The sequence below is a fragment of the Eptatretus burgeri genome, chromosome 15, assembly GCF_056783735.1.
Source record: "Eptatretus burgeri isolate ZD-2024b chromosome 15, Ebu_testis_v1, whole genome shotgun sequence".
Classification (NCBI taxonomy): domain Eukaryota; kingdom Metazoa; phylum Chordata; class Myxini; order Myxiniformes; family Myxinidae; genus Eptatretus; species Eptatretus burgeri.
In genome coordinates, this window is record NC_140975.1 from 56,940,815 (window position 1) to 56,958,314 (window position 17,500).

Genomic DNA, 17,500 nt, shown 5'->3' on the forward strand with positions numbered 1-17,500 from the left:
CCGCCATTGCGGCTCAGGCCAGCGCCTTGAGCTCCCTCGCACTCACCTTTCCGTCCTCTGTGAGCTCGACACCGCAACAGCAGCAGCAACAACAACAACAACAACCACCCCAGGCTCCCAGCTCCACCCGGGGAGACCATCGGTGTTTCCGCGACCGCTCGTACAGCGAGACCTGCGAGCGCTTCATGTCGATCGGGGGTGGCGGCGGCTCGGCCGTCAAGTCGTCGGTCCCCGGCGGACAAGCCGCCAACTCGAGTCGCTACAAGACCGAGCTGTGCCGCCCGTTCCAGGAGAACGGCGCGTGCAAGTACGGCGACAAGTGTCAGTTCGCGCACGGCATGCACGAGCTGCGAGGCCTCGTGCGCCACCCCAAGTACAAGACCGAGCTGTGCCGCACGTTCCACACTATCGGCTTCTGCCCGTACGGACCTCGCTGTCACTTCATCCACAATGCCGACGAGAAACGCTCGCCGGCCCCGGCGCCTCCTCGGCCGCGCCTCGGTCACAGCGTCAGCTTCGCGGGCTTCCCGGCCTCCATGGGTCGTCTGGGTGCTCCGGCGCTCGACTCTCCACCTCTGCTCGAGCGGCCCGCCTCGGTGTCTCCCCCGCCGGGCTTCTTCTCCGATGAGCCGACCCTCATGGCGCCTTCCCCGGCGTCCCTTGCCAACAACGCGTTTACCTTCTCGAGCCAAGAAATGCTTTTTGGACCCTTGAAAATGCACCACGTGCGCCGCAGCCCGAGCCCGTCGACCTCTGACGTGGACCTCGCCTCGGGCAGCTCCAGCGACTGCGAGTCCCCGGTCATGGACCCGAGCGCGCGACGCCTCCCCATCTTTAGCCAGCTGTCCACGTCGGACGACTAGACCGCGGCGACGTCCCCCCCTCCCCCCACGTGTATTTTGCAAACTCCTGGGTTGTTCGCTTCTCATTTTACTATCGTTATTATAATAATTGTTCTATAAACATCGTGAAGATCGGAATTCCATCACGGGGACTCTTTGTCGCCCCCCTCCCCCGTCGTCGTCATTGTTCCTTTTCACCCATCGTTTCAAAGTTTGTAAGCGCTGACGTGGCCCGGTGCTTCTCGGCGTTATTATTATTATTGTTATTATTATTATTATTATAAGTTTTTAAAAGTGCATCCGTGTGTGTTTTTGCCAACGCGTTGAATGTAAGCTGCGTTCTGTGCCATCGTTCGATCGAACAAAGCGCCCTCTTGTGCCTTGCATAGCCCGGAGATGAGAGCCCAGGAGGGTCTTCAGTCCCTAAAGCCTTAACGTGTGAAATTTGTTACAACTTTGTGGGGGTTTGTTGTATTGTTGTTGTTGTTTTTTTTTTTAAGGGTCGCCAGTTAAAGTGCACTCGATTGTAATCGCGCGGACTAAACCGTCCCACAAAAGCATTGTTTAAACTCTTGATTTATGGATGATTCATTATTTTTATTTTATTTTATTTTTTTTTCCTCCTTGTTTTGCTTGTGAAACATGTTTGTAATTCGTATTTACAATAACTTATTTATTTATCCTGTATTCAGTTTGCTAATTTGTTTTTTCTTCTTCTCGTATTTATCGGGTATTGAACCTACAGATGTTTATTCTTCTATGTTAAGTTATGATTGCCACCAGTGCCCCCCACCCTCTCCCTCCTCCCCACCCTCTTTATTATTTTTTTTATTTTATTTTTATTTTTTTCCCCTCCCAACAAGCTTCCCATTTGAACAGACAGGGAGCCAAGCATCGTTTTAATTCCCTCCGTATTAATGGAGAAGTTTAAAGATTGTGACAACTTTGTTTACGAAATATCCGAAGTGCCTGAACCATCCCTCCCCACTCTCTTGGTGTGCGACGTTGCGAAATGGGTCGGGGCCATCACGGCAAGCCAAATCTTTCTCGTTTTGTTTAATTTTCATTATATTATTTTTTGCCATGTTTGCTAGCAGCTCTTTCACTAATATGTTGAGCGAGTTTTTGTTTGTTTTTAATTGAGGATGGATTATTTTATTATTATTTTTTTTTTTTCTCGTTTCGGTACATTCCAAAACGTGAGTGCGGCCACCACTGGACTAGATCTTTGGCGCCAGACGTAAGCAATGTAAAAGCCTTTTAAATTATTCTATGCAAACCGGGCTTGTGAATTGTTGGAGCTCGTTTCGCAGTTTGTTTTCATATTTCACTACAGTTGTACAAGTTCTATTTATCGGAGTTGTTTCCAATAAAGTTTTTTTTTTTTATTTTTTTTTTTTCTCCAAGAAAAAGTTGTTTCAATTTTGTTTGTTCTGATCTGTTGTGGTGGGTTCATTTTAACTTGAGCTCCTAAAGGAAGCAATAACCCCGCCTGCTGACGTGGGAGGGGAATGGGGGGTGGAGTTGAGTTTTTTATTTTTTTTTTTTCCACCCCCCCCCCCTCCCCGCATCCTCGAGCTGGACCCATTCGAGTGCAGCTGTTTTCGTTTTGTAACCCTCTCGCCTCCACTGTTGGTATTTCTTTCCGCACGAAGTTCATTTCAGCGTTTTGGGGGGGCGAGGGGGATGGAGGGGAGTTGGGTGCACTTTACCCTTCCCTCCCTCCCTCCCTTTCTGCGTTGCACTGGGGTTTTCGTCTCGATAAGTGAGAGCCGGTGCAGCTTGTCGCTGCAGGAGGTCCAACCATTTCTTTGTTCCGATCTTTTCGTATTTGTCCTTGAAACGTCCTGCGTGACCAGCACTGCGCAACACCCACCCCAGCCACAAGGGTTTCACGGTATCCACTCTCCACCCACACCCCACCCCCTTCTTACCCTTCTCCAGCTTGTGTGCTCCTCGCTTTGGTATGAAACGGCTGGAATTGCGATGAAGACCGCTTAGCCACCACGGCATCCATGTTGCTTTTGACCCAACTTTTAAAGCCATCGCGAAAAGAACGGACTTTAGTCCCATCAGGGAAAGGCAAACACCATGCTTCTGCTGACGCCTGCATCTCGGGGGGGGGGGGGGACTTGAGCGCTCGTTTAAATAATGGTTATTTGCTTGGAAAACACGAGGCTACGTGCATGCCAAGCACGGCAGGGTGACCATATAGGGCGTCTCGAGCGTGGTCTCGCTCCCCACCAACCCCTACCCCTCCCATCAAACACCCACGCGCTGCAGCTGTGCTGTTGCTCTCAACGCTGTAACAATGTGTCTAAAACGTTTCCTTCTTTCTTTCTTTTTTTTTTTTCTTCCATTGCAGCCTTTGACACCCTCCGTTGCTGTATAAAATGATTGGACTTGACTGGTTGTGCTTGAATTGGCTCACAAGTCTCCATCTCCCCCCCCAACCTCTCGTACACAGTCATTGAGATTGATGGAAAGGTTAAGAGAACAGTGAGTGCATGGTACCAGTGTCTTTAAAAAGTTTCAACTCCATACTTTGTGCACCATCTGATGAGCTAACTTGTCTGCCTTTTGTTTTATCTTCCTCTTTTTCTTTTTATCTGGGCTCTGTCCTCGGTTTAAAAATACATCTAAACTTTGTTCTGATTTTTATTTTCCATTCCCTTTTGTTCTTCCACTCGCTTTCCAGATTTTCTTTCTCGCCAAACCCACGCACAAGTTATTGATGTCGGATGAAATTTAACTACAACGTGTAAATATACACCTTGTTTTGCATTCGTGGAGGTCTCACATGGAGATAGCTACTACCCTCCTACTCATTCAACGTCCCCTGCAACTACTCATTCCGACCTTCTTGTGGGGTCACCCTGCCACATATAAGACTGAAAAATGTATTTATTAAGATATTAAACTCATTCACATTTTAAAGGATTGCAATAAAGAACAAAAGACACGACGAATGCAGGGTTTGCCGTTCATCTGTAAACTATCAAAGTGAGCTGAAAACTTTTACCTGCATTCACTGCGTCCACCTTTGTCTTGGATAACTTTTTTTGCATTTTTTTAGACACATGGACTGAACTTTTTCAGCCATGAAATCCTTCATTTCTTCGGTTGTTTGAAGGTTCTTGGCCGAGTTCCATGAGCCAACTCTTTTCGGAGTTCAGAAGTCCAAGGACTTGTTGAACTGCCCTCTCAGAGGCACACTTTTGGCCTGAGGCTCACCGGGTGCAAATGGTGAGCTGTATCCACCACCATCACGACTAATTATTATGTAACTAATACAAGTTGTGTTTGTCGCTGCTGCTGATTCATTACTGCCAGAAACGGTGCTGAACAACCACACACTGATACGAGGAGAGTCTTTTCAAACCGCTCTGCTTTGGATTCCAATTGTGGTCATGATTTCATCATCTCTCTCTGCATGGAGAGAAACGAGCAACAATGGGAAACACTAATTAAAATCTATTGTTTGCATTTATCATGTTTTCCTCAAATCTCAATGGTCCAGTCTTTTCTGGGATACTACATGCGTTTGGAACAATTTTTGGTGTGCAGTACAAGTTGGATGTACTGTATATGTGTTTGTAACACCTTTTTGGTATATAGTGTGTTGTGTGTACTGTCTATATGGTTGTAACAATTTTTGGTGTACAGTATAAGTTGGATGTACTGTGTATGTGTATATGTGTGTGTGTGTGTGTATGTATATATATATATATATATATATATATATATATATATATATATATATATATATATATATATATATATATGTATATATATGTATATATATATGTATATATATATGTATATATATATGTATATATATATATATATATATATATATATATATATATATATATATATATATATATATATATATATATATATATACACATGTCTGTAACTTTTGGTGTCCAGTACCAGTTGGATGTATATTTGTTTGTAACCATAAAAGTGCTTTTTCTCTGATCTTAAACATTTTCACAACCGTTTCACACTGTCCCTTTTTGGTTGAGTGGTCCAGGGGTCATGCCCTGCTCGTGGAGATCTCTCCTTGCCCTGGAGGCTGCATATTTATCACGTCTTAGAAGAGAACAGCAGGTCGACTGTCCAGTCCGCAGCGTTCATTTTCCTGGCAATAAATTCAGGAAGAGACAATTTTAATGTAAACTTTTATCAAAAGGGGCTGTCACTGCATCCATCCAGTGCTTTGCACTGCGCCAATATCAGAACGACTGAAGAATGTTCTGAATAACAGGAAATATTCACTCAATATAACGATTTGAGTCTGCAGAGTGCAACAACGACCTGATTATACTTGTCTTCCTTCCCAAAACCTTGTACCACACAATGGTGGCATTGTGTTTACACGAAGCTCAGATACGATCGTTTTTTTCTAAAAAAAAAATCTAATTCTGGTGTTCTTAATGAAAGCTGACTCAGTGCTGCCAAAGCGGCCTCCGGGCAACGATTGCACTTGGTGGTTTGCCGTTGCCTTCGCAGCGGTAATTAGAGCAGGGATTTACAATTTGTTCAGGATGCCGGCGATAGCTTACCGACTCTTGGTGAAGGACACCGTGGGATCTTTAACGAATGCTGGAAGACGGGATGCCCTGTTGAACGACACACATCGATGAATCGTCCTACCTGTGCGTGTACCTGTGAACTGAAGACGGGGCGATCAAGGGCACGAACTAAGTGGGAGGGAATAAACGCTAAACGACATTTGGGTAACAGCATTCCTCCATCGTGCGTCGTTTGTTGGCAGCAACGAGAGGTCGACGTGCTCGGGTCACGTGGTGTGTATGCCGAGTCGATGGACACATGGAATCGCAAAGGAGCATGTTGCCATTGTTGTGACCACTAATGATGCTGTTCGTGTGCTCGTCGTGGGAACTTGTACATGAAGAAATACAATTCAAACCCTCTGCGGACATCTTGTTCAGCTGAAGATCACATGACATCTCAAGGCAAAAGGCTGACATTGTGGACGAGGATTTCCTTTTCAAGGTTATAACCCGCGGGAAGTTTGACAATTAGTCTGGGAAGTGGGGGTGGGGTAGGGGGGGGGACATATTTATTTACAGAAATGTGGAAAGGTATAAAGTCACATTCTATTTCTCTCCTGATAAACCTGCAGCCCTCTCTTTATTCACCGTGACGACAGCATGAAACAACCGGTGTTCATGTTTACCGCTTGGGTGATTCATCAATGTGTGTGTACCCGTCCCTCGGATGGACGTTAAACGGAGGTCTTGTCTGCCAGCATTCGTTGGTGTACGTTAAATATCCAACGGTGACCTTCATGAAGAGGAGGCGAGCTGTCGCCGGCACCCTGAGCAGATTACAAATTCCTCACTTGTTGAACGTCAGGCCTGGCCAGCCGGTTCGTGAAAATTGGGGCCAAGCTTCTCCCGGCGAAAAGAAAGGTAGGATATTGGTGTTGGAGGAAGAAGATGGGGGAAGCAGAAGAAGAAGAAGATGGAGTAATAATAAGAAGAATCTGGACTAAGAAGAAGAAGAATATGGAGTAGGAAGAAGAAGAAGAATATGTACTAAGAAGAAGAAGAAGAATATGTACTAAGAAGAAGAAGAAGAATATGGACTAAGAAGAAGAAGAAGATGTTTACCGTTTCGCTTACAGTCTTACACGATTGAACCCGACCAGGGATCCCCATGGTAACCTCCAAGGTCACCGAAACGAGGGAACCGATTGAGATGAGAGATTATGTACCTGAGCTTGTATTGATCCTCCACACCTGCTGCACTCCGGAGGTTTTGCTTCACTTCTGCAATCCGTTCCGCACGTGTTGGAGCGTGCGTGCCTTGTCAAATGTTCGTTCCCACGCAACCTGATAATGGAATGTTATGGACGGGATAACGCGGGGAGGCTTCAGCCGGCTATTCCAAGTGCCAGGATAAACGACTGTAACACGAACCTCAAGTGTTGTAATCACCAGGTGTGCGATTCTGACCTTGCGACGCAAGGTAATGGCGGCGAGGTGCGAGTGGCTAACACGGATTTTGGAGTAATTAAAGATGCGCACATTCAATGAACACGCACGGTACAACCACGGAATCGGGTTCTCAGATTCTCTTGATTTCTCACCTGGTGTGTGCAGGTAGAGGTGAGTGACCCCCAAACGGTGAGGGCTGCATGATGCTGACAGTGGATCTCGCCCTGGAGGTAATCAGCTGTGTGTATTTTGATATGACCATGACTCCATGACTCCATGACCCCATGACCATGGCCTTGGGGTCGAGGTGCACACCAACAGTTTGACAAGCTTTGTTTGACCACGTCCTCAGCTTTGTTTAACGTTTGATTCTTTTGAAACCATTTTTACTAAACAAAGGCACCCTGACAGAGTGTGTCCGTGCACGAATACCACGTGATCAAGTGGAAAAAAAAATGATTTTAATATTACAGTACCCTTGAGATTGGAGCACGTGGTGTACCCAGAGCAGAGAGAGAGGAGAAAGAGAGAGCAGAGAGGGAAGAGAGGAGGGAGATTGAGGAGAGAGAGAAAAGAAGCGAGGGAGAGATTGATTTACTGCAATAATGGCGGTCCACTCCCTCATGCTCTACCTTCATCATCACCCTCTCCTCTCTGAATTGCTGTTGTTTTATTACCTCTGCCACCTAAGGTGGTTGGAGGTTGTGTCCCCCCCCCCCCGTCTGTCTGTTTGTCTGTGAGAAAGATATCTCAAAAAGTTATGGACAAATCTGGTGGACATGTTGGCTGTGTGGCAAGGACAAGTTGATTCGATTTGGGTGAAGATCCGGATCCGGTCTCCGAGTAGGATACAAAAGGTGAACTGTTCAGCCAGGTGGAGGTTTGCGCTCTACCTGGTGCTCTTCGAGTTACCTTTTGAATTGATTCTGTTTATGGTTTGTCCCATGACACGTTATATAGGGGCCATCTATTTTTAAGGAAGGAGAGGGGGATGGGGAGGGCAGGAAAGGGGGCTATTCCACCATATTTTTGCGTACGTAATAAACTCCTCAACTTTCTCACTTACCCTGCTGGTAGGAATCGCTCAAGCTCACATGTTGCGCTTTCTGAATTCTCCGTTTCACCTTTGCTTTGGAAGTTACGACTGCTTGATAAGGGTATGTGTAAGAGTTCACTTCAGCTTCGTGAATAAATAAATAAAACGCATCCCAACAACAAGGTAAAGGCCACAAAATGGTAAAACCGGCTGTTGTTCGAGGCAGCAAGAATACCTTTGCAAAGATGAAGCTTTCCTCAATGCAAATGAGTCACGTGACTTGCCAATGGGTTGAAAAGCGAGCACTGGCCGGACAAAATGGCGTGACCGCATCAAGGCATTTCAACCCGTCCCGTGACTTTTGGTATTGCCGGGGAAGCTGTTAAATTTGTGATTCATGTGTTCGACAACTCTCTAAATAATGGCGGCCATTTACATAAACAGTGCACACTGTGTGAACTCGAACTCGTGCAGGGCAAAAAAAGCCCCAGGAAGATAAAGCTGGCTCCGCCCACCGCACCGCACCACACCTTGCCACGCCACGCCCTCCTCGTCCCACGCTGCCTCCTATAGGCTCCTCACCCGCCAGCGCCGCGTGATCACTGGGAAGCGCCGGTTTGCCAACGATGCTTTTATTCCAACGTCTTTTGTCACGTACCTCGGCTGCACCTCGTGGAAATGGCTGCAACAATACGTGACTTGGGTTCTGCATAGGTGGCTACACCTTCTCGGGTTCTCGCCCTTTGTTCGTAGCATTGCGTCGTGTTACATAATCGGTGTTCAATTTGTCCACACATGGGGACGGAGAAGGTGCAGGAATGCGTGCTGAGCTCGGTGTGACATTAAATCACGGACAACGCTCCAGCGGGATCACGTGTGTGATCACGTGTGCGAATTAACCCAACAACTAGGGGGCCATCGTCGTTCACGTGTCTTCGTGTTGTACCAACACAGATAAGATGCGTTGTTGTTTTGCATTGTAAATCCGTCTTGCACACCCCACTCAGCGTCTCGCCATCTGTGTGCGACGGAGTGTGTCACTTTATTTTAGTCCCTTCTACGATTCCATGATTTAGTCTCCCATTTAAACTCCACTTCACTTCCACTTTTCCTTTGTCTTGTCTCATTCCATACTCTCTAGGTCACGTGTAATCTCCTTCCCGGCTGAGGCAGCCCACTCCTAAAATCCGGAGACTCCTACTCCGATGGTGTCGGCGGTTCGAATCCTACCCCAGCCAAGGCATGCCCAAGATTTTTAAAATGGTCCGTGCTGCTTCCTTGCTTGACGTTCAGCATTTTTATAGGATAGAGCATGGACAAACAGTCATATTATGTGAGTGTATGACACCGAAGCACACCTCGTAGAAATTGATGAGCCGAATGATGGCTTGCATTGAAGTTCCTTGGAAGGGAACTCGTCTTATTATTATTATTATTATTATTATTATTATTAGTAGTAGTAGTAGTAGTAGTAGTAGTAGTAGTAGTAGTAGTAGTAGTATTTGCACAGTAAATATTCACGTGCATACCCAGTCCAAGAGGATTGAAGCAGCGGACGTCATCTGCTCAGTTTGATTTCCGACCAGCCTGTAAGCTGTCAGATTGGGTTTCTCAGACAGGGCGTTGCATCGCAGTGTACCATCTCTCAGATAGATGTTAAGCCTGGTGGTTCCGTCTGCAAGCATTATATACTTGCTGGAATCCCATCGTGACTTGTTCCAAGGTGTCTTTTGCAAAGAGTACGCGAGTTATCGCCAGTACGCTGAGTGAATTGCAAATATTCCTGCACAAAATAGCTGCAGACGAACGTCAGGCCAGGCCAGCCAGTTGGTGTTAGACTTGGTGCAAAAGGCCAAAATCGACAAGAAAATGGGAATAATTGGGTCTGTTAAAGTAGTTACTGCTGCTACTAGTAGTAGGACACTAACGTATGCACTTTGTTGTTGTGCTGGCTGCCTTGTTGTCGACCACGTGGCGCTTCCTCCTTTCCCACCCTCTTCACCTACCCACCCTTCCACCACCACCCCAACGCACGCCCTGCGGCATGATACAGATCGGCTGGCTTGCTGCGCATTAAAACCAGAGAGCGACGTGGGTCCTTATCAAGGCGGGAAAATGCCCCGCAACGCCGCTCCACGCAACAGGGGTAAATACTGGGGGAATAACCACAGCATCGTGCTATGGGCACCCATTTTAAACATTCTGGAGCACGGCTTGTGCGGACCGACCGATTGTGGACAAAAAAAGGAATCGTCCTCGAACGCGGCCTCGGATGACAAAGGCCGGGCCTGACGGGCGCGTTTGGCGCCGAGCAATTAGGCTAATTCGCGACAGGAAAGATGCTGTTCGCATTGTGTTCCCATCACGCTCCGTTCGCGCACCCTTTCCTTTGATGCCCTTTGTGCCATGCTCGGTTCCCAGAGAAGGCGGTGAGAGTTTGAGGGGATTGGTATTTGGATGGGAGGATGCGTGGTTGGAGGATCAGTGTGGAGAAATAGGGTCGTGGGGGAGGGTCTTTGGAAAAGACAGGAGGGCTACAAGGAGGGCGGTGGGGGAATTAAAGAGCCGGAAGGAAGGGGTTGGTGGAGGGGAGGTGAAGACCTTGAGAGTGAAGGCGAAAGGTTACTTTGGCAGGAGAGGAGTATGGATCATATTGGTGAGCGCAGAGGGAGGTAAGACATTGTGGGTAAGAATAGGGCAAAGTGAGTTGCAGGAAGTTGGAAGCAAAATGGACGTACATGAGATACAGCTCCACACAATCACCTTGGCTTGATTGATCTCCTGATGAAAAGTCCACTCAGCTCTGCTTTTAATATATGGCCCTTCTAATTGTGATTATAGGGCAGAACAAGGTAATATGGGCTCCTTATTTTTTTTAGGGATTCTCTAACTCCTACCTGCCATGAATTAGATGTATGTATGTGACCGACATGTCCTATTCGGTCTCCACGCAGGGGGTTTAACCACGGTCTACAGATGTACGAATATTATTTGACAGCCATAATTATTCCTACCTTAATGTGGGGTCAGCTGGTGAAAGTTTTTTTATTATTATTATTGTTTGGGTTCCAGGTCTTTCATGAGCCAGCTTGCCAGGCCTGGCGTTCGACTGGAAGTGATTGAGAAGGAATTTGTAATTTGTTTATGGTGCTTGTGATAATTCACCGACTCTTTGTTTAAAGTCTGGCAAGCCCTCGGATATACTTTCTGAATAATCCTCTTGAGGAAGTTCAATCATTCAAACTCCTGGGTCTCACTATCAGCCGCTATCTTTCTTGGGCAAACCACGTATTCACGTTGGCCTCCAAAGCCAGCTGCCGACTAGGCATCCTCCGTCGTACCAAGTCCTCCCTTGGCGTGCCTCAACTTCTATTACACCTTCAAGGCCTTCATCCATAGCTTAGAGTACTGCTCTCCCCTCTGAGCTGGTGGCCCTTGCCTCACATCTTCCTCAGCTTGACGCCATGGAAACCAAGGCCTTCAAGATCATTGGAATCACCCACGATGAAGCTGAATCTGTGGGCCCATCACTTCGTAATAGCAGACAGTTTGGTGGGCTTTGTCTTCTCCCGCTTCTTTTCTGGTCTTGCACCCTCTGCTCTTTCAGTGCTTTGTCCCCCAAAGGTTTCTGCAGGGCTCACACGGTCCACCATCAACTCCCTTCTGGTGAAACTACCTAAATCCAGGATCACTGCTCACTCACCTCCACTCATTTGTTGCTCTTTCCTCCCACCTGTGGAACCAACTTCCACATCATTCTTCCCATCTCAAATCACCCCTCCCCCCCCCCATCCAAACCTTTGATCTTTTTATCCCCTTTAAACCAACCCCCTCCCCCCAAGCTCACTTCCTTCCAAATTTACAGTTTTCCTTGCTGAGAGTTTGCTTCTGTATCCATATTGCCCTCCCCGACCGCTCATTCTTACCCGTAATCCTTTGTCCGTCTCCGTCTATTTTGTCCATCATCCCTGTTGTTGACATTTCCCTCTTGCCTTTCTGCTGGTCCTTTTGCTCTGTTTTATCCTGATCTGTTATGTGAGTGTGTTCTAGCTCTTCCACGAGCCTTGACTTTGTATTAAAAAAGAGACACCCTGTGATCTTTAACGTCTACCAACCAACCAACCAATATCCCATTTGGATATCAAATGGGATATCCAAATGAACACCTTTCCGATGGACGGCACACACATTGATGGTTCGCCTTGCTTGTGTGAAATAGGATGACAGTTGATATCCGGATCGGGATTCGAACTCATGATAGATAGCTCAAAGGTGAGTATGCATATCTCTGGGATCTCTGGCCAGTGAAAGGAATTCAACCCGAGTACAGGCAAGCGATGGACTAGCCATATTGAGGTATACTTTGGGATCTTTGTAGATTCAGACCAGACAACTCAGAGTCCTGTTGCCCCATATTCTACCACATGTCCCATAAAAGTACAAACCATGCTTGGTGTACATTTGTTGGTGCTGGCTTAATGGTTAAGGTGGCTGGCTTGAGATCTTAGGGTCTTGTGTTTGAGCCCCTGTCATGCTGGTGAAACAACACCAGGGGTGTTGACTTAGCCTGTCATCCTTCCAAGTCCGGCAAAATGAGTACCAACTTACTGGTAACAGGGCACTGCATCAGCAGCACAGCTATGCTTCCAGCAAATTATTCAACCAGCAACCCCAGCCAAAGGCTGAATACAAAACTACAACAACCAATAAATATGGACATACCTTGACGCATTAGACCCCAAAATGATGATTGAAACACCCCGTTCCTCGAACCTGTACCGGCTCATTAAACAAATGAGTGAACATACCGGGGCTCCTGAGTCGCAGCCAAAAGGCTTAGTGACGAATTAATGCATTTAATGAGATGATATTTTGCTGCTTATGGTTTATTAATAGTGACTAATGAATATACACTAAAAATACGCAGCCTGTTTACTCAAATGTTATGAAAGCTTTGTTATAAACTGCCATCCTCCTCCTTGTACGCCCATCATGTGCAGTCGATTTGACTCATCACGTTTCACCTCCAGATGCCAATGGTTAGTGAGGTTTGGTCTTGTGTAGGCAGACCATAGATCCATGATCTATCTATATCTATCTCTCTCTCTCTCTCTCTCTCTCTCTCTCTCTCTCTCTCTCTCTCTCTCTGTCTCTCTGTCTCTCTCTCTCTCTCTCTCTCTCTCTCTCTCTCTCTCTCTCTCTCTCTCTCTCTCTCTCTCTCTCTCTCTCTCTCTCTCTCTCTCTCTCTCTCTCTCTCTCTCTCTCTCTCTCTCTCTCTCTCTCTCTCTCTCTCTCTCTCTCTCTCTCTCTCTCTCTCTCTCTCTCTCTCTCTCTCTCTCTCTCTCTCTCTCTCTCTCTCTCTCTCTCTCTCTCTCTCTCTCTCTCTCTCTCTCTCTCTCTCTCTCTCTCTCTCTCTCTCTCTCTCTCTCTCTCTCTCTCTCTCTCTCTCTCTCTCTCTCTCTCTCTCTCTCTCTCTCTCTCTCTCTCTCTCTCTCTCTCTCTCTCTCTCTCTCTCTCTCTCTCTCTCTCTCTCTCTCTCTCTCTCTCTCTCTCTCTCTCTCTCTCTCTCTCTCTCTCTCTCTCTCTCTCTCTCTCTCTCTCTCTCTCTCTCTCTCTCTCTCTCTCTCTCTCTCTCTCTCTCTCTCTCTCTCTCTCTCTCTCTCTCTCTCTCTCTCTCTCTCTCTCTCTCTCTCTCTCTCTCTCTCTCTCTCTCTCTCTCTCTCTCTCTCTCTCTCTCTCTCTCTCTCTCTCTCTCTCTCTCTCTCTCTCTCTCTCTCTCTCTCTCTCTCTCTCCTCATTGGATCTTTGTGGAAACTATAGAGACCAACCTTAAAGGTTACATCTTATAAACCGACCCAATCCAGTTCGCTGGCAGGACGAAGATCTCCAGCTCTCATCTGGTGCTGAAAGGTGTGCAATCCGTGCTTGCCCAAGTGCAGGTTGGCGAGAGCGAGCAGTCGTGGGAATCGAAACCACACAGGTCAGTAGAGAAAGAGACCAGTCTTTAACTGCTCTACCAAACAACATACCTGCTCGAGACCAACAAACGACATTAGGTGTTGAACCTATAGCGTTGGGGAACAGCAGTTTCATCGAGATTTCATTTTGCTGGTAATCATGTGTTCACTATGTTCCTGAAAATGTTGGGGCAGCATGCCCAAGCTTTAACCGAATCCTCCCAACGTCTATTTCACCATCACACCATACAAAACAGCACGTGCTTTACGAAGATGCTTTATTGTGACACTTTGAACAACGTTGCTCTTGATGGGCTTTGATGCAATGCCGCGCTGGGGATGTACCCTTACGTGTATCACCAGCATGGCAATCTACCTTGCCACACTGCCACGTCTGTTCGGAATTGATTTTGGAACGACGACATTGAAATATCTACAGTATCCAGCCCAGTACCCTTTTCAAACGAGATCTAAACCACTTTGGGACGTCTTGAAATGCCGCCTGAGGATAAGAATGCTACCCATCAGTGACCCTCACCCCCTCTGAAGGCGCAATCGTGTAGAAATGTTCGTGGCAGGGTCTCATGAGTGCTTATTGCCACAATTCACCCCTGCATTCATTTATAATAATCATAGTGTATGCTGATAATTTCCATCTATTAATTTGACCAGTGATATGTTAAATAGTACACACACACACACACACACACACACACACACACACACACACACACACACACACACACACACACACACACACACACACACACACACACACACACACACACACACACACACACATACACACACACACGTATGCGGATACCCCTTCTAATTAGTGGATTTGCTTATTTCAGCCACACCCATTACTGGCAGGTGTATGCAATCTCCATAGACAAACGTTGGCAGTGGAAGGGGCCATACTGAAGAGCTCAGTGACTTTCAAAGCGGCACCGTCATCGGATGCCATCTCTCCAACAAGTCAGTTCATTCAATTTCTGCCCTGCTAGAGCTGCCCCATCCATCCATCCATTGGGACCATACTCTGTGTGGAGTGTTGATGCTGCCTAAGCAGTCTCCTTGGCTATTGGGTACAATCCTGGACTATTGGGTACAATCGCCACTCCGACAGAGGATACTAGCAAGCCAGCACTCGTTTTGCCGACTTCAGAAGGATGACAGGCAGAATCAACCCCACCTGGTATTATTTCAACAGCCGAGGGGGATTCGAGGATTTGATCCGAGGATCCCAAGCCCATCATCCAAACCATTACGCCAACACCAGGCATTAGAACTGCCCTGGTAAATAATAAGTGCTGTTATTGTGAAGTAGAAATGTCTAGGAGCAACAACAGCTCAGCCGAGAAGTGGTAGGCCACACAAGCTCACAGAACGGGACCGCCGAGTGCTGAAGCACGTAGCGTAGAAATATCGTCTGTCGTCGGTTGCAATACTCACTACCGAATTCCAAACTGCCTCTGGAAGCAACGTCAGCACAAACACTGTTCGGCGAGAGCTTCATGAAATGGGTTTCCATGACCGAGTAGCCCGACACAAGCCCAAGATCACCGTGCGCAATACTAAGCGTTGCAATGCGAAGCGTCGGCTGGAGTGGTGTAATTCTCACCGCCATTGGACTTTGGAGCAGTGGAAACGCGTTCTCTGGAGTGATGAATCTCACTCCACCATCTGGTAGTCTGACGGACGAATCTGGGTTTGGCAGATGCCGGGAGAACGCAACCTGCCCAAATGCATAGTGCAAACTGTAAAGTTTGATGGAGGAGGAATAATGTTCTGGGGCTGTTTTTCATGGTTCAGGCTCGGCCCCTTAGTTCCAGTGAAGGGAAATCTTAAAAATACAGCATACAGTGACATTCCAGACTATTCTGTGCTTCCAACTTTGTGGCAACAGTTTGCAGAAGGTTCTTTCCTGTTTCAGCATGACAATGCCCCAGTGCACAAAGCGAGGTGCATACAGAAATGGTTTGTTGAGATCGGTGTGGAAGAACTTGACTTGCCTGCACAGAGCCCTGATCTCAACCCCATTGAACACCTTTGGGATGAATTGGAACACCGGTTGCGAGCCAGATCTAATCACCCAACATCAGTGCCTGACCTCACGAATGGTCCTTGTGGCTGAATTGAAGCAAATCCCTGCAGTAATGTTCTAACATCTCATGGAAAGCCTTACCAGAAAAGTGAAGGCTGTTATCACACGGTTCTCGGAACCGTATGCACACAACATATAGTTGTCCTGAGTCAGTTATTCCATTAATATAGGTGTAGTTAGGTCCCTACCTTTTGTCTAGTGGGAAGACGAGGGAGTGTGTTGCGATGGGCTATAGTTAGGATTAATAAATCATTTTTCCCCTTTTATTTTATTAAATCATTTTCCCCTCCATTCCACTTCCCACTCTTCGTCATTTATTTTCTGAGGTGAATTGCCTCGCACCCTCGTCTCGCTTACCATAGCGTACCACCGACTACCCACTGCATCCGGAGTCTCATTTTATGAGTCAGAATCCCGAAGTTCGCTATGAAGGCCGCATCGGCTTCCACATTCCCAGGCCCAGACACGTGCGGCGTGGGCGGGCCAGACCGGCGTCTGGCCGAAACCCCGCCCAAAAAGGCGGACGACATGAAGGCCCGGTCCAATCGGGATGCTCGGATCGGACGATGACGTTGGCTTCGCCATGGCTCCTCCCCGAGCTCCAGGCTGTATAAAGCACGGACCTCCGAGTTAGAAGTTGTCATTGTCGTTGGAATTGTGAAGAAGTTGGGGAGGTTGAAGAGAATTGCGAGTTGTGGGAAGTTGGTTGTCGAAGTTGGGGTCGTTGGAGAGGTTGAAGAGAATTGTTGTGAAAGTGTTCCTGCTGCCTGGCTCTAACTACGTCTCGCCTTGACGGCCCGCCTACTGCACTGGTCCTCGCCCACACGACCCCAACCAAACCTCTTACCTGGTCCTGCCGACTGCTCATCTCTCGCCTCTTTGGACTCCGCCAGACATGATTACCACACGTGCAGCTGTGGACCGAACTGCACAGCTTTTGTTGGGTGCTGCACCACGGAGCATCCCTTCCCCCAAAACGCTCAGGTACCAAAAACTGTGACCTCAACTCCCTCCCTCCCTGGCTGCAAAAGTCTTTTGCCTTTCATTGGGTTTATTTTGTCTGAGTGTGTCTGAGTGTGTTGGTGCCTGTCCTTAAGATAAGCCCGTATAAGATCTTCATTGTTGTGATTGTTATTGCTTTAATTAATCTCGCGTCAAGTCTGCACTGTCTGCTTTTACAAGTTGTTTGTATAATTGTCGCACCCTACATCTTTCTCATCTTTCCCTGCATTACATCCCCAATAAACCTTTTGTTGTGCCACATGCTTTTCCTCGCTTATTGTAAATAAATAATAATTGGAAAATGTTCCCAGCTCGCCTTTGTCTTTTCCTCCATTGGTCCAGCATGGTTCGGATCTAGTTTTAGCCAGGTCTTTATTCCCAACAATCCGTTCCTTCTAGCCGGTACGTCCTTGGCAGTGCCGCTCGGCTGCATCCGATCCGGAAAGGTGATCCTTAGTTGGTAGAGTGATCCGGTTCGGACAAGGAGTACCGAAGGCGTGGTTCCCCGGTGGTTAAATCGCGTGGTTAATTTGGTAACCTCATTCTAGACAGGAGGACCCTAGGTCATGTGGTTGAGTTAT

The 17,500-nt window shown here is 47.2% G+C and overlaps 2 protein-coding genes across 5 annotated transcripts in view; both read left to right on the forward strand.

Annotated features, from left to right (window-relative positions):
- The window catches only part of LOC147012244 (mRNA decay activator protein ZFP36L1-like), a 2,993-nt gene extending 758 nt beyond the window's left edge, over positions 1-2,235 (forward strand). Inside the window, exon 2 of the mRNA XM_085856122.1 lies at positions 1-2,235. This exon is cut by the window's left edge and continues 142 nt beyond it. Within this exon, the coding sequence (XP_085712248.1) occupies positions 1-863 (863 nt within the window). The 3' untranslated portion in view covers positions 864-2,235.
- Positions 2,236-4,801: 2,566 nt separating this feature from the next.
- Positions 4,802-17,500, forward strand: part of LOC147012245 (uncharacterized) — a 230,076-nt gene continuing 217,377 nt past the window's right edge. The window contains exons 1-2 of one of the 4 annotated variants that reach the window (XM_085856138.1): positions 4,802-5,867; positions 6,980-7,044. The gene's annotated coding sequence lies outside the window, so the exon portion shown is untranslated. Of the gene's footprint in view, positions 5,868-5,917; positions 6,846-6,979; positions 7,045-17,500 lie in introns of those variants that run through there. The other 3 variants (XM_085856137.1, XM_085856136.1, XR_015051529.1) reach the window with 3 other exon arrangements.